The sequence below is a fragment of the Pezoporus flaviventris genome, unplaced genomic scaffold (assembly GCF_033815535.1).
Source record: "Pezoporus flaviventris isolate CSIRO_AGI_PZ_B2104156 unplaced genomic scaffold, CSIRO_AGI_Pfla_v1 ptg000041l, whole genome shotgun sequence".
Classification (NCBI taxonomy): Eukaryota; Metazoa; Chordata; class Aves; order Psittaciformes; family Psittacidae; genus Pezoporus; species Pezoporus flaviventris.
This window is the reverse complement of record NW_026892589.1, coordinates 13,706,655-13,728,488: the sequence shown is the minus strand read 5'-3', so window position 1 is coordinate 13,728,488 and position 21,834 is coordinate 13,706,655. Positions and strand designations below refer to the sequence as shown.

At 50.2% G+C, this 21,834-nt stretch overlaps 1 protein-coding gene across 1 annotated transcript in view; it reads left to right on the top strand.

Annotated features, from left to right (window-relative positions):
• CORO1C (coronin 1C) overlaps positions 1–21,834 on the top strand; it is a 41,367-nt gene that overhangs the window by 14,685 nt on the left and 4,848 nt on the right. Inside the window, exons 2-5 of the mRNA XM_061466411.1 lie at positions 2,216–2,415; positions 12,071–12,193; positions 19,283–19,412; positions 21,551–21,732. Coding sequence (XP_061322395.1) covers positions 2,221–2,415; positions 12,071–12,193; positions 19,283–19,412; positions 21,551–21,732 — 630 coding nt within the window. The 5' untranslated portion in view covers positions 2,216–2,220. The remainder of the gene's footprint in view (positions 1–2,215; positions 2,416–12,070; positions 12,194–19,282; positions 19,413–21,550; positions 21,733–21,834) is intronic.

Sequence of the window (21,834 nt, the reverse complement as noted above, 5' to 3'; positions counted from 1 at the left end):
GACAGCTGTCCCCATCTCAAAACCGACCCCATAGTGGTTGTATGTATTTAAGAAGCTGGTGTTTCCCCCAGCAGGTCACTCACTGCCTGGGCTGTGACCCTCTGTGCACTGGTGGCTGTGATGGCTCTGGCATCTGGGCAGGAGGTCCTCACAGTGGAGATGGAGCCTCTGTGGAGGTGGCCAGTGCCCATTCCCAAATGCTTCAGCTGGCTGTGGTCAGGGTGAGCTGGTGGGAAACAAATACTGGGATTATTTCTCCCTATCTATGCAGACACCGGAGTGTTTGGCTCGATAGCTGTCTGTTATGTTAATTGTAACGTTTTTCTCCCTTCAAACATTATGTGACTGCTTGTTTCCCCGCTCTGATGAGTGTTTTTCCTCTCTTACGCAGCTCCTTGTTGCTGTTAGTTTATTTTGTTGAACAGGGATCATTCTGAAGTCTCTTTCTCAAGGCTTTTCATGCAAAGCCTTTGCAGTCAGCGACAGCCCCCCAACCTTTTATCACTCGTGCTGCAGACGGGCTGTGTGCACAGGGAGCTGTGCTGGAGCTGTCGTGTTCCCAGTCTCTCACTTGAGAGCTTCAGGCTGGTGGGTCTGGAGCGAGGAGCTCCATGAATCCAAGTTTTTCCCAGCCTCTGCGTGTGCTTGGGGACCGGCTGGGAGGAGAGATAGGAGGTGGCTCTGCTTATTTTTATGTTTTAAGTTCTCTTTTGCCTTCCCTAGAGAATAGGGCAGAAATACTTTTCTCATATGTAAAAGCAAGACTCTATATGGATGGAGGCTCTGCTTTCTCCTGCGAGCGCTGATGGAGGGAGGAAACCTTGTACGATGGGAAAAGCCTGCCCCAGATGTGAGGGGTCCGTAGGTCACATACACGGAGGGCAGGACACTCACTTTCTTCCAGGGTTGGTGTTCCCATGTGGTGTTGTGTCCGTGTCTTCTTCCAGAGTTCAGGTGCTGGAGTTTTACCTGCAAGAAGGTTGTAGTGAGGTGGGGTTGGGTCTCTTCTCCCAAGGAACAAGGGATGAGACAAAAGGAAACAGCCTCAAACTGCACCAGGGGAGGTTTAGACAGAGCTGAGGAACAATTCCTGCCCCAAAGGGTGCTCAGGCATTGGAACAGGCTGCCCAGGGCAGAGCTGGAGTCACCGTCCCTGCAAGTGCTCAAAAAACCCATGTAGACAAGGCCCTTGATGACATGGTTTAATGGTGGCCTTGATGATGTTAAAGGTCTTTTCCAACCTGGTTGATTCCATGATTTTTCCACTGGTCCCCTTCCCTCTATTCTAGCTTAATCCTTCATGAAGATGGTTTTTCTCAGGAGCAGGAGTGCTGCAGCCACACGAGGTTAATTTGAGTCATTAGCTTCTTTCCATTACTCCTTTCTGCCTAGGAAACCTAATTTTATGATTTTCTTAGTGAAATTTTGGAGTCAGAAGAAAGAACTGGGAGCTGGTGAGCATGTGGAACCACTTCACAGGAACACTGGATTTGGAGAGCTTGCGTTTTTATTTACATGTTCTGGACCCTGTCTGACTTGAAAGTAAACAAGTTCCAATCCGAGACCAGATTTAGCCCTGGAAATATGTGGAGACTTGTGTAAAAACTCCTTTTAGGATTAGGAGCTTCCTTTGCTGCAATAAGGGAACCCATTTACAATGGGAAAAGTGATGCTTCCCCAGCAAATTCTTTCTGTAAAATGACTTGGAAGTGCAGTTCAGTTGGGCTTTGGTACAAAACCACCTGAATATTTAAGAATAACTAAAAAAAAAAAAGGCGAAACTGGCTGAGAACTTTGCAGATCTAAAGCAAGGTGCTGTGATAGCAAGTGAAATAGGGATTGTAGTAATAGGACAAGGGGTAATGGGATGGATATAAGAAGCTCTTTACTGTGAGGGTGGTGAGATGCTGGAATAGGTTGCCCAAAGACATGGTAAATGCTCCATCCCTGGCAGTGTTCAAGGCCAGGCTGGACAGAGCCTTTGGCGACATGGTTTGGTGTGCGCTGTCCCTGCCCATGGCATCAGGTTGGACCCGGACGACCTTAAGCTCCTTTCCAACCCAACCCATTCTATGATTCTATGAAGCAGTGTTTCTGTGTCGCTGACGCGGGGTGATGGTGCAGACCAGAGGGTCCCCTTGTCACCTCTGGGCAAGCAGGAGGACCCCCCCCGCACATGTAACTGATCTCCTTTTGCCGTTCCTCTTCTCCGCAGACACGATGAGGCGAGTGGTACGACAGAGCAAATTCCGGCACGTGTTCGGCCAGGCGGTGAAAAACGACCAGTGTTACGACGACATCCGCGTGTCCCGTGTCACTTGGGATAGCTCCTTTTGTGCAGTAAACCCCCGATTCGTTGCAATAATAGTAGATGCTAGCGGCGGCGGAGCCTTCCTCGTGCTGCCTTTGCACAAGGTAAGTGCTGTTTGCAAGTTTCTCGCTAGCACTTGCTCAGCTTTGTTGTTGTTTCGGTGCCTGTTTATGAATAACACCAAGGCTGTGAAGTCTCTGCTGGGCGGTGACAAATGTCGCTCCATAGTGCTGGGTAAGGATCCGTTTAATGTCTGTAATCAGTCTGATGCTTCCTGTACATTAAACACAGTAAATAAGCAGTTTGCTTAACTAATCTGAGCCAGTTCTTCGTGGCAGAAGTTTCTGTGTAGAATCACGCTCCTAAAGGAAGCCTCTTTATTTACGATAGCTGTGGCCAGGTATTTCCAGTGTTCAGCATTTTGAGCTCTGTCACTTAGTTCAGGAATGTACCTGAGCCTAAATACGCCCTGCAGCCCTGTATTGGAACCAGCTTGTTCCTTTGCATCCATCCAAGATGGGCATTTCCTCATGGCCCTGGCCTCAGAGCTGCTCTAGACTGCTGCCAGCCCCTTCAGTTATTCTTTGTCCATACAGTATAAGAATAATCTTGGTATAAAAATAATCTCAGTAAGAAAACAGCCAAATACCATGGGAGCTGTACTGCAGTTCTCCCAGATCACAAGGCTGTGTCCAGGCTTTATTATACTTCAGTTAGATCAAGTACCTGATACGGCAAGGAGAGGAGCTTCATCTGATCTTGAGCAGGGAAACACCCCTTATGCTTTCTACTGTGCAGAATGCTGCTAAGTCTCCAATAAATAACCTTCCAGCGAGCCTGTATGTGCACTCTGCTTCTTTCCCTTCTGCTTTGAATTTATTTGTAGAGCCCCAGGGGTGTGCTTTATAAAACACACAGGGAAGCCAGGCTGCTGTCCATCAGCTGTTGAGAACTGGGGAGGCTGAAAAGATAGGCACAAGGCAGCCTCTTACAGTTGTGTGGTATAAAAGCGTTACACAATGAGCAGGAGCAGTGTCTGAGATAAATTCCTGTTGCCCCCGATACTGCATACAGAGCATCTTACGAGTGATGTTCTCATCTCCCTTCCTGATGCTTAACCAGGAAATTCTTGTGATGAAAGTCTTTTTCTGTCTCATTTTCTTTGTGACTTAACTATACACTTAAGTTGTCCTCAGTCTGTCATCAGCCCTGTCCTTTTTTCAGAGCTCCATCTGCAGATCTGCCCTGTTTATATATAGAAATAGTGACCAGAATTGAATGTAGCATCCCACATGGTGAGCACGCTGCAGGAACAGAGGCAGTGCGTTCTCACTTGTGCTAAGCAAACCCATCCAAACCCCTTCAGCCTCCTTAAATAGCGCAGTTTTGCTCATGAACATCCCCTTCCTTGCAAGTCTTCTGCTCTGGGCTCACCTTTGGGCCATGTGTCCTGCTCTGGGCCAAGATGGGATAGATCTCCATTGATGCTTTACTCACCGCGGTGCAATCAGATGGTGGTGGCCGAGGATGTGCACCCCTCTTTTTTTTCCCTTCCTGATGTTTTATTAGTCCCTAGCAGAAATTCCTGCTCATTTGGACATTTTTTTTCTCCTCCCATTTCGAAATACCACCTGCGTTTGCTGTGGTTTTATGTTGATTTCGTTATTCCCCCCCTGTATTTGCCATTGTGCCCTCAGTGTTCCCGTCCCCGTACACCTATTTAATGCTTGCATAGGAGCAGGTTTCATGCCAAGCTGGAGGAGCTCCCTCCCTAACCCCCATCCGGACACGTTGTGCTTTGCTCTCACCAGTTCCTGTGTTCCTCATTGACATTTATAGCCTCAGCTGATGAAATCCTTTAGTTCCTTCAACACCCTAACAGTGACTCCCGGTTCAGCAGAGGTATTCATTGAATCCCCACCTGCTGTTGGACTCAGCCGGGAGCAAAAGGGCCCGTTTTAAACCTCCGTTTGGGGGGATGATTTTAAAGCAGGGCCATAAAACTGCACTTGCTGCATTGCCCGCCCTTTGGGCTGCCAGTGAGCCTTTCTAGAACCCAACTGCGCTGTGCCCACTCAAATCCAGCCACCCCGAGACCCTTCAGATGTGGCCGAGGGCCCTGCAATCACAGCCGAGGGACTTCTTGCCCACTTCAAACGGGTTTTTCCTTTCCAAGCCCCACCACTGCGGTGGTTTTCGGGGGGTTTTATTTGCGGCCGTGGCTTTTTGCTGCCTGGCAGGTCGCTCCCTGCGCCCGCGGGTCGCGGGCTCAGGGGGTGATTTTGGGGGTGTCTGGCTGTTTTGGGGTCTATCCGGTTGATTTTGGGGCTGTCTGTGTGGATTCCGGGTCTCTGTGGTGAACCGGCCGCCGCCGCCATTCCCGCCTCCGCCTCTTTTTTGCCCGCCCCCCTCCAACCCCGTCACGCGCATTCGCGCGCGCGCGCGCTCTCCCTCCGCAGCGGCACTGCGGCGGCCGCGGCTTTTTTACCTTATATGGTCATGGCAGCGCTCGGGGCCGCCGTCCGCCGGCGCGCTGATTGGCGGGGGCGGAGGCGCGGCGCGGCAAGTGCGTGCCCGTTAACCCCTGCGTGCCCGCGCCCCCCCCCGCCGCCGCCGCCGTGAGGGGAGGCCCCGCGCAGCGCCGGGGCCGGTGCGGCCGGGCCGGGTTCGGTGGCGGTGGGAAGGAAGGCTTTGTGCCACCTTGCTGGTGTCGGGCGGCGGGGAATGGCGGTGCCCGCAGGTTGGTGGCGCTGCCGGAGGGAAGCGTGCTGTGATGTGTATGGGTTCATGTGTGTGCGGGAGCTGTGCACGCCGGGGGCAAACGGGGAAGCCTTTGCTTATTCTGGAGTACAGGGAAGCTGGGGAGGGGCTTTGGACAAGGGCCGGTAGGGACAGGCCGAGGGGAATGCAACAAGTTGGATACTGTCAGCAAAACACCTCTTGTTGGTGTGGACTCACCTTTATGGTAGTTCTGATGCCCATGGATGGCAGAACACAGCAGTGTATGGTCTGATAGGAATTGCTCTGAGTAGCCTGAGAGGAGACATAGTTTGGGCTTGTTCAGCCTGGGGAATAAAAGGCTCAGGGGAGACCTTACAGTGGTTTTGCACTGCATAAAAGGGGCTACAAGAAACCTGGAGAGGGGCTTTGGATAAAGGCCTGTAGAGACAGGCCAAGGGGAATGGCTTTAACCTGCCAGAGGGGAGACTGAGCTGAGCTCTTAGGCAGAAGCTCTTCCCTGTGAGGGTGCTGAGGCGCTGGCACAGGGTGCCCAGAGAAGCTGTGGCTGCCCCATCCCTGGCAGTGCTCAAGGACACAGGGGTTTGGAGCAAGCTGCTCCAGTGGAAGGGGTTGGAGCTTGGATGAGCTTTAAGGTTGCTCCAAGCCCCTTCCAGCCTGGCCTTGAACACTGCCAGGGATGGGGCAGCCACAAAGCAGAGGTGTTGTGGGGCATATACTCGCCCAACTCGATGTGTGATCCCTGTTCCGCAGCCCAAATGGGTCCTTTGTGGACCTTTCTTGATGTGCTGGGAAAAGTGACTTGAAATACTTGGGTTTAGCCCATGATTCTGGGTCTGTATTACAGCAGAACTGGACGCAGGGTTTTGTCTCCTCGGAAAACCTCTGCAGTTTGTATCTGCAAAGAAAAACTACTGCAGAAGGGTTTTGTTTCAGTTCCTGTAGAAAGATGCCTTCAGCTGCAGGGATGTTATGTAAAGCCTTCAGAGGAGCTCATTCAGTCCCTTTGGATATACCTTTTATTAGCTCTTCCATTTGTGTGCCTGCCTTCTTCCTGCCGAGGCTGTGATCAGATGGGTGCCCTGAGAGGCAATTAGCATGTGTGTGGGTGAGAGCACACCTCAGGAATGACCTTCTCGAAGGAATATGTTGTTCTGCAAGGGACACGCTTTAATGTTCAACCATGGCATATGTAACTTGTTCATCAGCTGTTCCACGTTCTCATCCCGCCAGGAAGGAGTGGGAAAATACCATCCTTTTCCAGATGGTGCATAAAACAAACTGAGGAGGAACTGCTGTGATGGGCTCATTGAGTCCTTCCAGCAGTTTCAGGTGGAGTGTGGATGGAAGGAGATGAAGTAAAACGGCTTACGGGCATCTTGGCTTCGGCTGCCATGGAGCCCATCAGTTTCTTGCAGGTTTTTCCTACATCCACTCAGCACTGAGTGAATGTGCCCAATTCCCTTCCACGTCCTCTCTTTCCCCCTCCAGTGGATCTGGTGTGCTTGGGAAGAGGGCAGGCAGTGTGGCTGATAAATCTCATTTCTCCAGGAAAGCAAGCAGCACAAACTCCCCTGGTTTATGGTCAGCCAAGGGTTTGTACAGTTTTAAGGCCTTGTCCTACAATGAAAATGGTTCTTGTGCTTGATAGTACTGTCTGCAGGCAGGTTTGAGAGAGTGCTGCATGGGGAGAGGACTGCATGAGCCACATCTGCCTTCCTGTCTGTGTGCAGAGGTTAAAACTGAACTCTTGGAAGCCCAGAGACAAAATGAGTTCAACAGAAGTGGCTTCTTTCCTGGGATCTGTCCAGGCTTTCTTCTCTCTCCTCCTTCTCCATATATATGCATTTGTACTGGTCCCAGTTTGTTTCACCGTGGCTGATGCTGGAGTCCTGGATCATCTGTTCCATCTTGAGGATGGGTGTGTTGAGGTGACATGAGGCTTGTTTTCCCTGTGGATCCTTTCTGGGCACTGTTGCTTAGCAGCTCTGCTTTCTCTGGACGGGTCCTTGTCTTCCACCACTCCCTGAGCTGCAGCTGGGTTTTACCACTTTATCCCAGAGCCCTAAACCTGAGGTCCCTGCTTGGATGTCCTTCAATTGGAAAGGTGATGCTCCTGGTTTACTAATGGGAATTAACTGCTTTTGGAGTCGTATTTTAGGGGTGGAACAAAAGAGGAACTCTGTATCAGTTGTAATGTAATTTCTGGGCAACAGGTCTCTGGTTTGAATCTGCATCTTCTGCCCAGAGGGCTTCCTCAGCTCGAAGGTACCTGAGGCTGAAATGTAATTCTGAAGCATGTTTAGAGCTTCCCTCTAGACACTAGGACAGGAGGGAGCTGAACTGCTGGAGCCATGCTGCGTCCCCAGCTCTGAGTGATGGGAGTTAGCAGCTTGGGTGGCTTTGGAGGGGTGGTTGTGTTCTTTTTCCTGTTTTAAAGCCAGCATGTGAGTAGCTGATTGCCACGACAAACCCCGTGAAGGATTCTGCAGCAAACATACCCTTCTCCAGTATGAAGCCTCCTGCAGTTGAAAACAGCTCCTGCCTCCTCTATTCTCCATTCAGCTGCTGCAGCTCCTCTCCCACCAGGGCAAGATGAACTTCACCATCTCTGCCTGCTCCACAGGGCTGCCCCCATGCCTGGAGCCCTCCACCCTGTTCTTTGTGATGCTCGATCTGCTGGAGCCACACAGTGCCATGGTTTTTATAGCTCCCTGCTCGGGCAGGGTTGGCTTTGTGTAGGATTCCTGGCACCACGTTGTGCTTCGCCCCCAGCTTTGTGCATCCAGTTAGGTCTGAGCACTCCAGAACAAGGACCTTTGTTTCCATCTGTAGCCTGTAATGTCACAGCCCTGCAGCTGTCAAGGTGCTAAAACCAGAACACGAGCACTGCCGAGGAATTCTTGGAGGACACAGTCTGATTTGGAAGAGGCGTGTAGTTCGGAATGCCTCAGAGTCTCTCGTTGCATGACATTACAGTAGACCTTTTGGGAGCAGCACTTTTCCTAATCTTCCCAATTAGTTTTGGATGCTTTGATTGGTTTGCTGGTGACTGACGTCTCTTTGCCATGGTCAGGAGAGAATCATTACATCCCAACTGCCTCCTGCATGAGCAGCTGCTACAGCCAGAGGTGGAGGCAGGCTCAGTGGCCAGAGCACGTTAAACTCCACTCAGCTGGACTTGGTGAAATAGGAGTTTGTTGTAGAGACACAATTTAGCTAAGTTAAAGGGGTATTTTCTCCAACAGAGACAAGGCAGCGGCCACTTTGTATTTCAGACATGCAGTTGTGCCCTGATTTCCTTCCTCAAACTCCTGCACTGTCAGGGGAAGGGGGGGGGGGGTGAGGGAATTGCTTTTGCTTGTGCAACTCGATGCCACTTCCCTATTTTAAATGGAGATCTTCATGAGCACAGCCAGGGGTTGGGGAAGCAGCTGTGCTCTGGGATATTTTTACTATAATCCATGAGCTGTTTCCTGCAACCAGTTGCCCTTTTGTGGCAGAGAAGCCTTCCTTAAGATAGATTAAAACCACCTCTTTTAGGAGCAGTTTTCCAGTGCCCTTTTGTATTTAATAACAGATTATTTCCTTCTCATCTGTAATTTTCTTCTGATCTGGGATGCAGGAAGGTGCTAAATGGATTCACTCGGCTTATTATCTGCTGAAGGACCTCAGTGTTGTGTGCTTCTAGACACAACATACTCCTGCTAATCCTCACAGTCACCTTTTTGGCTAAGTTCTTACAGCATCCACCTCTGAGTTTCAGGAGCTCTTGTGTGATGTGTTGCCCAACCGCCGTCGCAATGGATTACGAGCAGGATTTAATTTCTTCGGGTCGGACCGAGTTAATTTTAAGCTGTGTATCAGCACTTGAGATTTATTGTAAATCCTGAACTCATTAAAAGATTACACTGTAAAAATAAATAAATAAAGCCCCAAACCTGGGACTGTTAAGGTAGGGTGAAAACAACGCCTCTTTGGCAGCCACGATGCGAATCTGGTGGTGGTTTTGTGGCAAAGGTGTCTCTTTTGAATGGAATTGCGTTTCAAAACGTGGCATTTGGTAACTTTATGGGCTGCCATGTTTTTATAATACCCAATTAAAGGCTTCCTGGTCTTTCCCTTTTGGCAAAGCCCCCCAGATACCGTTTTTAAAGCTCCTCTGTGAACAGCTTCATCCCACACAGTGCCAGGAATAGGGATCCCTGCTCCGGAGAGGGGAGCAGGAAGCCTGCATTGATGGTATGTGCAGAGCTCACTTAGGGAGGTGGTGATTGAACACTTGTGAGTTAAAACCTGCTCCTTTCTCACCCGCTGGGTGGCTGGGGGGAAGGTGTGTGCGGGGCCAGGCCCCGGGGGTTGATGCTGTGGGTTGTTGTGCTTTGCCAGCCGTGGGCCCCGTGCAAGGGTCATGCTTTCTAATGGAAGTGATTTTGGGTTTGGGTTGTTCAAGTGGAGCAGCTGAAGCACGTTTACAAGCGTTGCTGAGGAGAGCTCTTGCTCTTTGTTATGTCTTCAGGAAAGCATGGTGGTTTCCTCTCCCCTGTGAAAACAGTTTTGTCTCTGACCACAAGTCAGTAGTTCTCTGAAAGCGGTTAGACTCCTGCCAAGCTGCAGCTTCCAGCAGCACAGCAGCGTTTGGGCCCTTCTGTCATCCACATCCTTCATTTATTCGCATTGTACTGGTCCAGCACTGTTACTTGTGCACCCTGGAGAGCAGCCGAGTTGGTCCTTTGGTGCCGTAGTGCCATGCCGGTTGATCCAGTACCTAAAGGGGCTACAAGAAACCTGGAGGGGGGCATTGGGAAAGAGCCTGCAGGGACAGGCCAAGGGGAATGGCTTGAACCTGCCAGAGGGGAGACTGAGATGAGCTCTGAGGCAGAAGCTCTTCCCTGTGAGGGTGCTGAGGCACTGGCACAGGGTGCCCAGAGAAGCTGTGGCTGCCCCATCCCTGGCAGTGCTCAAGGCCAGGTTGGACACAGGGGCTTGGAGCAAGCTGCTCCAGTGGAAGGGGTCCCTGCCCGTGGCAGGGGTTGGAGCTGGAGGAGCTTTAAGGTCCCTTCAAGCCAAACCAGGCTGGGATTCTATGCTGCTGTGCTGCACGCATCCCCTTGTGTTGTCTTCCTCAGCCAGACCCTGAAGAGGTGTTGTGTTTGCAGGCAGCGTGACCTTCTGCTTTCAAGCATCAGGAGCTCCCTCTTGCCGTGGGCTCACACAGAGCCTGCATCCTTGCTGCCCTGGGAGCACTGCAGTTCAGTGAGCTAATGGAAGTACAAGATAGCTGCTGGAAAACTGAGCTGTGGGTGGGTGATCAAAAGCAGGTGGTGGGTTGCCTGGTCCCTGCGGTCAGCTGCCTGTCACAGCCAGTTGGCTGCTGCTGCTAAGGTTCATCCTGATCAAAACTGAAAGGTGAAGTTTGGGCTTTAATTTGTTCAAATTGATAGGCTTTCTTTCCTTTCCTCCCTGCAGTAATAAGTTCCTGTAAAAACTCTAAACTAAACTGACAAGCACTCGTGCTGCCTGTAAATAATTACCATAGGCTCCTCATAGAGGATTACTGAGCCCTGCCGGAGACCAGGAGTAGGTAGTCACTGGCATCTTCTAGTCTTAGTTGTGTTTTTACTCTTGGTTTAGGTCTGTATTTGTGTTTGGCCTGTAATGTGATTGCTGAAATGCAGCCATTAGCATATGCTCTGCATGGTTCTCTCTTCATTCCATCACTGAAGATGGAAGGGCTGTACATGGCAGTTGGGTGTATTAATTTTTCAAATCCTATTTCACGTTACGGCATCCAGGAGGGATTACACAGGCTTTCATTTTGGCCTGTCTGGTTCATGGCTTTTCATCTGCACCACTCTCACTTCGAATGATTCCAAAAGCATTAAATCACTGAGGCAGTCTTGCCTTGAAACCGAAATTGGGCCATTTAGGAAATGGTGGTTGGTTGGTTGCTGTAACTTTGGCTCTGTATTTTGTTTTGTTGCTGGTAGAGGTCTTCAGGTCAGTGGTCTTCAACAGCCAGTAGCCAGCATTATTCTGGTCCTTTGTACGTGAGACAGTGTTGAATAGGAGCAGCCTTCCTCGTGGAGATGGGGAGGAGGCATACATTAAGAGATGTCACCTCCAAGGTTGGGGAATGTTGACAAGGAATGGCACAAGTGAAATGCCAGCCATTTCTTCTGCATGTTTACACATGAAAGAAGACGACCCCAGCCCAGACCTCTCCCTCCTGTCTCTCTTCTCATGAAAAGGCCATCACAGCGTTCCCTGGAAACAAAACCCCCTGGAACAGGACCCAGGTTCTGGAGCTGCTTCTCATGTGCGCACAGCTTGACCAAGAGAAATGGCAGTGATTAGCTGGAGTGATTGTTATTCCCAGAGGAAGCTGGGGTATTAGGTGCATCAGCAGTGGGGGCGAGGACAACACATGCTTCAGGATATCGAGGGGTTCCAACAGTAAAACATAGACCCAGTTGGTAGAGTTGGTGTCTTTGCAGTAGCAGCGTTGGCATCACTAGACCTGTCTCAGCTCAGATGGGAACACCTCACTGGCTTGTGCTCTTGCAAAGCTCATGTGTGTAATGAGCTCGGTGGAGGCAGCACGCTGGTCGCCTTGGTCCTCTGGCCATAGCAGGGCAGGCAGGGCTGAGGGCTGAGGGGCTGTGGCAGTCTGTGAGCAGTGGTTTTACTCTGCAAACCTGTGTCCTCAAAACTTCCCAAAACACTGAAGTTGGACAAAGGGGTGGTGTCAGTGCAAATGCTGAGATGCGGGCAGCAAAGCCCTCCTGTGCTGAACCCCTGAACCCTTTTCTTGCACCCTCAGGAGTCTCCAGCTGGTTGGTGCTGCAGAAGAGCATTGATGGTTTGTTTCCTCTATCAATCCATGAGAGGATTAAAGCTTCATTAAGTTCTGAACACTGAAAGAATTAATGGACAATTAGGATGCATCTCCCTCCACTCTGGGATGTGGTTTGTGCTGTCTGTGTCTTACAGCTCTTTTCCTTGTTTCCTCCCCTCCAGACAGGCAGAATTGACAAGTCCTACCCCACAGTGTGTGGCCACACAGGACCGGTGCTGGACATCGACTGGTGTCCTCATAATGACCAGGTCATCGCCAGCGGCTCCGAGGACTGCACTGTCATGGTAAGAGTATTGAATTGGTCTTGTGGGGTTTGCTTTGTGCTCAAACTGCTGCTGCAAAGGACACTTGTGTTTCTGAAGACATCTCCTGTTCTGCTGCTGAAGGCAGAGTCCTTGCTGATGTGAGAGTGGTCATGGGCATTGTGCTTGTGTTATCTGGGCTTAAGAAATGATGCTGTCTTGGCTGCAGGACGTAGCTAAAGGTGGAGTAAAAAAGCAGAGTGAGCTTTACTACCTGTGTAACAGCAGAGTTTGGACTCACAAGTGACATTTTCTTCTCACTTACTGCTCGAGAAGGTGCAGCCTCAGACTTGGGAGGTGAATCTCTTTAGCACTGAGATAGCTATTTGTGTAGCAGAATTGCCCTATATCTTTCTGGCTTTATCTTCAATTGCTCTTCCATTTTCCTTCCCTTGGGGATTTGTCTGATGTTTGGGAATAAGAAGGAGAAGAAGGAATGCCCATCATTGGTGAGGTGTCTTGCTCTGTAGTGCTTTGCAGAATACAGAGGTGGTTCCTTACCTCAAATATCCTAATGGGTGCTGTGCTGTGTGTTGGGAAGAGGCCATTGGGTTTCAGAACCGCATCAAGCCCTTGATTTAAGGGTGATGCTGTAGTTTTTCCTGTATCTGTAGGTTGTAAGTAGATATGAAAAGAGCTTTTCTAATAAATAAGAAATGAAACTCCTGCACCTGCCAACCTTGGGCCTGAGACCTGTTTGTACCTCAGAGCCCACTGGAAAATAGACGGCCTCGCTCCAGGATGGATGTGGAATCCTGTGCATGCAAACACAGCAGAACAAGTGAAAGAAAATCCTTGTGAGATGAAATAATGCCAAATAACTTCAGTGATCTTTGGCCATATTTAGAAATGCTGTAGGCTGAACGTTATATTGGAATCTTATTATAGATCATGTCAGATAAATTCCTTTGCTTCTGTTCGTCGTTAGAATGTCTGGGAGGGGATTCATCCCAAGAGGCTTATCCTGGGACAGCTCTTGCCTGTGATCTCTTAGTCTTGGAAGCTGAAGCATGTTAACAAAACATACTATATTTAATATTAAACAAAACAACAAGCTTCTGTGATTGTCATGGTCACTACTGGGCTGGATGCAGGAGGCAGGAATGTTCCTCCAGAAACCGGGATCCAGAAGGAACGGTTTTTGAAACAGGAGCTCAGGCAAGGCTGGGGTCCATAGCTGCTGCCTCGGAGGCAAAATAAGTCTCTAATCCAAGTGCAATGAGAAGTATGTTGTGAGGCTCCAGGGGGATTGAATTGTGTAGAAAACCCAACAGTGTTGAGTTACAAAACGCTCCTAACGTAGACGCAAAGTGTCTGCAAGAATCGGAGCCCAAACTGCTCAGACAAGCTCCGTGGGGTCACGGCGGGTTGTCTGCTCTATCTGCACACACTGAGGCAGGGGGTGAGCTTCCCTCCATCACTGGAGGCAACAGGCATGTGGGCAGACCGCATGGTGTAGCTGACTGCAAGTCTGCACGCTGGCATTAGCGTGTGGTACCTGGTGGTGCGACTGTCATGAGTGGAAGGGAACAAGCAGCTGCTGGGAAGGTGAAACGAGTGAATCCTCACTCATTTGGAAGATCTTAGGTGCGTGTTAGCTGGAGGTTTAAAATGCAGTGAAGCTGAGTGCCAGCAGTGGTGATGGAAGCAGAGAGGTCCGAAGACTGAAGCTGAATCTCCTCTTAAGTATTGCACAACTTCTGATGGGAAATGATGTATCCCAAATCATTTGGGACAGTTGTTAACTGGGCTGTACACAGCTAGAGTGTGCAAAGACCAAGCCTGGCCCGGACTATTTGGAAGCAAAACTGGATGAGCTAATGAGCCTTCCCATTCTTAATTGCTTCTCTGTCCTGGCATGGGTAATTCAGCATCCTGTTTTCTTTGCTAGTCTTCAATAAAGGTTTTGGAGTCCTGCTTCCCGGACAGCCTGTCACTGTGAATAAACTGATCTTACTCTAAAGGATATGTGGTTGTTCATCAGCTCTGAACTCTTCATCAGCCAATGTGAAATGAGAAAACACAGTGTGGTAGAGGAGATCATGGGGCTTTCTGCAGAGGTGGCAGCTGCTCTAAAGACAGAAAAAGCCTTATGTTTTTAAAGACCATCTGTGCCTTGGTTACTTGAGGATTTAGGATCTTACCCTCTGCCACAACAGATCTCAGCAGCATCAGCTAGACATGTACTGAGGGAGAGGTTGGCCTTGAGATGCTATCTGACCAGTGTCTCTGAGGTCAAGAGGGCTGATTGCCTTGCAGCCATAAGTTTGAACTATGTGTTGCACAAGGAAGCTTAACCTGGCCCTTTCAACAGCTGGAAGCATTTTCATGTTGATAAAACCTCAGATTTGTGGAAGGTGGAAATACCCTCTGAGCTGCAGATAAACCTTGAACAGGTATGTGAGATCGTGAGACTGGGGGTTGGAGTAAAGGCCTAGGAAAGAAGACATCAAGACATCTTTTTTTGATGCTGTTTAGCCTTGTAGCTTGGACAGCTTCAGAGGTTTAACTGTTTGCAGGTGCATCAAAATGAATCTAATGAAAGGCTCTTGATCAGTGTGATCTGATGGTTTCAGGTGGTACTTCCGCTGTCCCATCTGATGCATTCATAAATCATTTGGAGGCAGAGAAGAAAAGGATGGTGGGGTCAGTGCTTAGGACAGCCCACCCTTGCAGGACCACCTGTGTGGAAGTCACGGTGCTGGTGGGTGTAAGAACATCACTGTCAGATCCCAGCAGAGGAGCAAGTAGAATGGAGCTCTTCAGAACACCACCTGCTTTCTCTGCTGGAGTGTAGGCTCGTGGAGGGGCAAATGCTCTTCCTTTATCCTGGGTGTTCCTTGGGACACACTTTGGCCTCTCCTCTCCTGCCCTTGCCAATTGGAATATGAAGCCAGCAGATTGCTTTTGAGTTGGCAAATACAACTCACCTGAAGTGGTTTGAGAGATAATGAAATCCTCGTAGTCTCCAAGCGTTCGGGTATTTCCTCTTCATGCCTTGTTCTCAGACCAGAACATGGCCCATTTCATGTCCACTGTAACACAAGAGCCCTCATCAGACAAGTGATGTGATGTTGGGAACAGCAGCCGCCTCTGTCCCCTTCACTGGCTTCTTGCTGAATTTCTCTCATCTGCATAAGAGCAGGATGGAGAGTCCCCATCTCCCCTGTCCGAATTGCTCTCAGACTTCCTTTAAGACTCTGTGGCATGCAGATACCTTCTGCGGCCTCTTCTGGTGTTCTCTTTGAAGACTTGTTTTCTTGTGCCAGCAAATAAGGAATTACTTAAATAGTCATGCTTGATATTCTGCTGAATGCCTGTAATGTACTGCAGGTTTCTTAATTCAGCTGGAAAATGTCTGATTCCACAAATGCTTCTAGATAGTATCAGAAGGGCCGTTCCCAGATATGGAAAATTGGCTTCATCACAAGGTGGATGCTCAGAGTTTGCATGTATTGGCCAGAGGAGAGCTCATCTGGTTGAGCAAGTTGTTTTAAAGCTTAACCCAGAGCCCTTGCTCTTGTCCTTACCCTGGGACGCTGACCTGGCAGCAGACAGTTCTGATGTGGTACCAGGACCAGCTCGAAGGTCTTACAGCAACAGAAAGTGGCTGCACAAATCCTGCAGTGATACAAGAGCCAGGGATATAGATAAACCCTCCTTTGTTTCCTTAGATAACGTGAATGTAGGATTGATGTTGTTTCTGGAGACTGACTTAGTCTGCTCTGCAGGCCGGTGCAGAGCCAGAAGGGACAGGTTTGGGGTCTCTTTAAAGGCTGCAAAATAGTGCAACGAAAGTTGGCTGTGTTTTCTCCCTCACATGCTGTTTGTGCAAGACCTTTCCCTGCTGCTCTTCCTCTGAGCCCCAGCCTCTGCACAGCACTGTGGCGTGACTTCACTTCCTCCATCACAAACAGACCCAACCACGTTAACAAAACAACAAACCCCCAAAAGCCAACTGCTGCTGATGTCCCGTTCATCTTGAGGGCTTTGTGTATTCATCCTGTGTTCTCACCTTCACAGGCCAGGTTCTGCATCCAGAGGGAACGCTCCTCAGTTTGCCCTCTGAACCCAGTTTCATCCCACGCTGAAGCCAGGCCCCCACCTTATGCAGGAATGAGTGGGCCAGGCCGTTTGGGAGCCTTCCCTGACCTTTCACACTCCTGGCTTTTGGGGTTTTTTTTGCAATACCAGGCAGGATTATTAGGTCAATAGTCGGTGTAATCTGCAGAGGATTACACGGCTCTGCAGCTGCTGGGAACTACAGGAGCTTTCCCTTAAAGAAAAATATCTGTGTCCTCCAGGGGCTCTTAAAACATCCTTTCCTTTGGTAATTTGCCTCCTATCCAACCCCTGCACTCGCTGGCTCACCGTTAAACTTGGCCCTGGAGTTTTCTGGCACACAAGTTGCTTTGCTGTGAAGCTGCACTTGCACAGAAGGATCCCAGCATCATTCCCAGCTGTGGCAGCGCAGAACAGAAATGGGGATCTCTGGTCCCTTTGCTCGGGCTGCCCCTTGGCTGGGAGGAAGGTTGGCTGCAGCTGCAGGTGTAGAAGCTGCTCTGACCCTGTGTGACTTGGGTGCAGGTCAAGTGTGGCCCAAGAGTGCTGCTCCTGGGTCTTTTTGTGAGTAAATTCAGTTTTCAGAGCTTCTCCCCCCAACAAAGGGGAAGAGAAAGCTGTGTTCATCAAGGCTTGCTGTTTTTAAGAGCTCCTCAAGACCCTGGAGTAACCAGATGTCTGGCTCCCTGCTTAATCCTCAGTGTAACATCAGCCTGCGTGGGTCAGTCTCGGCTGTTGTGGCCTTTTCACCTAATGAAGAAGTGGGTTTGGTGGTTTTTCTGTATCCTATCCCCATGTCAGCTCTGCCCCAACATCTGCCTGCCTGGTAGAGGGATCACACCAGAGCTGCTCATATGGAACATCTTCTAGCCCTGCTCTCTTGTCACCTAATGCTCTGCTGGGCATCTCCAGTACCTCAGATCGGAGCCCGGCCTCTCCTGCTTTGCCTTCTCTGCTGGCATCTCCCAGCTCTCAAGTTCTCTTTCAGCTTGGTTCAGGTAATTCCTGGAGATGGGCTTTGGAAAAAGACCTGTAGAGACAGGCCAAGGGGAACGGCTTTAACCTGCCAGAGGGGAGACTGAGATGAGCTCTTAGGCAGAAGCTCTTCCCTGTGAGGGTGCCCAGAGAAGCTGTGGCTGCCCCATCCCTGGCAGTGTTCAAGGCCAGGTTGGACACAGGGGCTTGGAGCAAGCTGCTCCAGTGGAAGGGGTCCCTGCCCGTGGCAGGGGTTGGAGTTGGATGAGCTCTAAGGTCCCTTCAACCCAAACCAGCCTCTGTGTTCTGCAGCATTGCATCAGTGCTGACAGTATGGAGGTTTGGAGGTGGTTTATCCGAGAGATCTGCATACAGTTACAGCATCAAGTGTGGGTACCAGTTTTAGCAGACTGACATTAAAGTTCTGTCAGCAGACACGGTTTAAACTGTTGCTGCTGTCAGGTTGTTATTTCCTGACTGGCAAGAAGAAAGCTGCCTCTGTAAGAACTGACAGCTTTGCAGCCCAGTTTTGTCGTGGAACAGGCAGGTGAAACGATTTGTTGCAGCTCCCAAGGCAGGTTGTGTTTCAGCCTAGTCCTCAGCCTGCTGTGCCTGCAGTCACTGGGAAGGCTGGTGTTGGATTCCAAGCGAGCAGGATGACATCCTGCTTCTCCAGTCTGCAACCCAGTTGTTAAAGCCTGATTGCTGGGTAAAAGCCTCGGTTTGTGTCATCTTTTTGTTAGCACTGTTCATCAGGGAGGAAGAGAAAGAGGGAATTGTACCCTTGCAGAGGAATTGTGTGTCTGCCGCTGTCATTCCTCCTGAGGGTGCTGAGAGCTGCACTGCTGAGAAATGGAATCGTTTTAGGGTTATTTAGAGGGGAGCTGGTACGTGCTGGGAGTTACTGCATCCCAGTGGGTTTTATTTAAGCAGCAGCCGCTCCTGTGAGGAGGGAGGAACGGGGATTAGCACAGCAATCCATGTCACCCCCGTGCATGGCTGTCTGCCTCGCTTCCGAAATCCACTCTGCTCACATCTGCCGGCTCTGACAGCTTGGCTGGGCATCGTGGGCAGGGTCTGGCAGCCCTGTTCCCTATCTGCAGATAAAGCAAACAATGGAAGGCGAAGCAAATGTGCTCTGATGCTGCCACCTACCTATAGGTAGCTATAACTGCTCACTGCTGGGTTTGCTGTTCAGTTCTTTAATGCACTACATGCAGGTCAAATTCAGTTCAAAGATGATTGTCCAGGGCTGAATTGCAGGAATAGTTCTGGTCGGGCTGATCCTGCCCTGGGGCAAGGGGTGATGGATTTTGTCTCTCCCATCCCTGGTGCTGGCCAGTTGCAGAAGCCGCCTCCCTCAGTGCATGAACCTGCTCTGACTCCACAGCTGGAATGCCAGTGGCCTACAATCCTTGGGGGTCTGTTCCTCCTCCTGATGGCACTTTCCTGGAGAGGTTTGCAACACAAGGGTTGTGTAAGCAAGGAGGCAGGAAGCCAACAGGCACTTCGCTACAGTCAAAGGTAGTTTTTCCAATGCTAACGTGGGCTGCTTTAACCTTTGCCAGAACCAAAGTGCTCTTCCCCAGTTAAGTGGCATCTGAAAGGAGGCTCTAGGCAGGAGGAAACTAATAAATAAGAAGGCACCAGTGTAGCTGCACTATTATCCCCCGAGGGACAAGCATGATTTGATAAGACAGCAGCTTGTTCAGATGGAGTTTGAGCTGCTGCAAGGCAGATTAGTTTGAATCCCTGTCGGGTGGCATCTGAGATGGATGCGTCTCTGGACACAGGGATAAGGGGTGTTTGCAGGTAAGTAGCCAGTGTTTATGTGCTGGCAATAAGAAGGATGTTGCACACAGATGAGCTGAAGCTTCATTGGTGGCTGGGAACAATTCCCTCCCCAATTGTCCCTTCCTGTTAATAGGGAGAAGTGACAGCTCGGACTCCTGGTGCAGGGCACAGGAAGCAAATGAGTACAGCACTCTTCAGAGGGGTTGGCCCTCGACTAACCAGTTTTCCTTTCCTTTCCAGGTGTGGCAGATTCCCGAGAACGGGCTCACCCTGTCCCTGACAGAGCCAGTGGTGGTGTTAGAAGGTCATTCCAAGCGAGTTGGCATTGTGGCTTGGCACCCGACGGCGCGCAACGTGCTGCTCAGCGCAGGTACCGTGTCTGATGGGGTCCACAAGCATCTTCTCTCTCCTCCCTTCTCCTCCCTTCTCCTCCCTTCTCCTCCCTTCTCCTCCCTTCTCCTCCCTTCTCCTCCCTTCTCCTCCCTTCTCCTCCCTTCTCCTCCCTTCTCCTCCCTTCTCCTCCCTTCTCCTCCCTTCTCCTCCCTTCTCCTCCCTTCTCCTCCCTTCTCCTCCCTTCTCCTCCCTTCTCCTCCCTTCTCCTCCCTTCTCCTCCCTTCTCCTCCCTTCTCCTCCCTTCTCCTCCCTTCTCCTCCCTTCTCCTCCCTTCTCCTCCCTTCTCCTCCCTTCTCCTCCCTTCTCCTCCCTTCTCCTCCCTTCTCCTCCCTTCTCCTCCCTTCTCCTCCCTCACGGTTTTCTTGCAGACTGGGTATTTTGAGGAAGAGCTTCATGACTCCTTTTCCTTCTCTCCAAGTTGCTTGGGGATGGTGAATCACAAGACACTGGGACACGTGGCTCGCAGCCCCCTCCTTATCTTGGCTTCAGTTATATTATCTTCAGTTCACAGGGATAAGAGCCAGGAAATTGTCTGGAGGCATGAATTACAGTATTAAAATCGTTCCAGACTTCACTTGATCTGCAAGTTTCATCCACTGATAAGTGTTCACATCTGCACCCTCCTCACCCCTGTTCTCACGTGCTTCTCTAAAAGGCCCAACTCTTCCTCCTTTCCCACTGATCCCTGCAAGGTTTCCCAGAATTCCTTCCACAAGCTTTCATTTGCAGCATTTCCCAAATTGTCTCCTTGAGGGATATGTTCTGTGCAAGGACCACAGAGACACAGTCACATCATTATGGAAATGAAATGGAGAAGTCATTAACCATTAGCATGATCCGAGGCTTTCACAGTGTGACCTTTAGGTTGGCACCCCATAAAGGAAGCCAGTCCTTTCAGCTGGGCTGTCAGATGAGCTGTGTGACTCCTGTTGATAGAAATGCTTTTTGAGGCACCAGTTTGGTTTTGATCTGCTTTCCCCAGAAATGCTTGGAGTTGCAGACCTTGTAGCAGTTAATGCAGTGAAATTCAGTGTGAGAACACACAAAAGGAGGTGATTTTTCTTAAGTAGCTTGCTCAGACTCACAGGCAGCAAGGTATGTGTGTGCAGGTTTGCTCCCAGGGAACAGAGAAGGGAGGCTGTCTGGTCTTTGCGGTCTCCAGGGTTCTCTTGGTGACAACAGACAGGTTCTGGATGTCTTTCATGCCCTTTGGGAGTTCAGGGGGATTGTTACCTTTTGCCCTGTTACATGTTTTCACCCCTCTGGAGCATTAGGAGGAATAGCTCAGTCCACACATTGAGCTTCCCTTCCCTTACCTGGTCCTCCAGACCTGCTCTTTATTTTGCTGTCATCTCAGTCTTAGGCTTTATTCTTCATCTTCTTGAGCAAAACCACCTTCCTGATGGTTGCAGTCCTTGTGAAGCTGCTGACCTTGGCTTTGCTGCCTGACATTGGTTTTCCACTTTGTTCTGCTCTTTCTCCTGCTGTCGCTTGCCTGTTTTACATCTGTGCCACTGTGACTCTTTCTACCACAAATCTCTCTGTCCTGAGAAGGCAGTGACTGGCTGCCAGCCAGTATGCTCACCTATAGAGTTGGAAGAACGTTGCCTCTTTGCTCTGGGGGTCTCTTGCTCTGTCGTCCTGCAGTTGAGCCGAGACCTAGGAGCTCTTGCACACAGCTCCTGCAGTAGCAGTGGCCAGGGCAGGCTTTAGCAGACCTCCCTCAGCCCCGCCAGCATCTCCTGCTATCCCCTTCAGCTTCTTCTCTGCCAGGGACCTCTCCTGCCTGCCCCGTGCATGCAGGCAGCACACTGGTTGAGGTGGTGGCCATCTGTGGGAGCAGTGCCCAAACACTCCTGCCTTTGTCTGAGAAGGTGATTGACACTTTCAGGGGAGGAGTTTGGTGCCTGCTCTGGCTTCTTGGTCCCTGCCCTGAGCCTGTATTTGAATGAGGATGTGCTGCCTGGAGTTCGATGCACGTGAAAGTGGATGGAGTGTGTTTAAGAGAGCATCTGAGGCTTGGAGCTGCAGCAGGTTTATTCCTTGCTCCCTGCTGCTGGCTTTTTTATCTGTGTACACCAGTATTGTGACTTTAGCTGTTGCTTTCTATTTTAGGTTGTGATAATGCAATCATCATCTGGAATGTGGGAACAGGTGAAGCCCTCATAAACTTGGATGACATGCATGTGGATATGATTTACAACGTGAGCTGGAATCGCAACGGCAGCCTCATCTGTACAGCTTCCAAAGACAAAAAAGTTCGAGTTATTGACCCCAGGAAACAAGAAATTGTTGCTGTAAGTTTGCATGGGAATTGGTAGGGTGCAGCTGGGTTTCACTCCAGCAGAGAGTTAGTAGGAGCATATAGAGAAAGAACCTTCTTGCTTGGTATCTATACA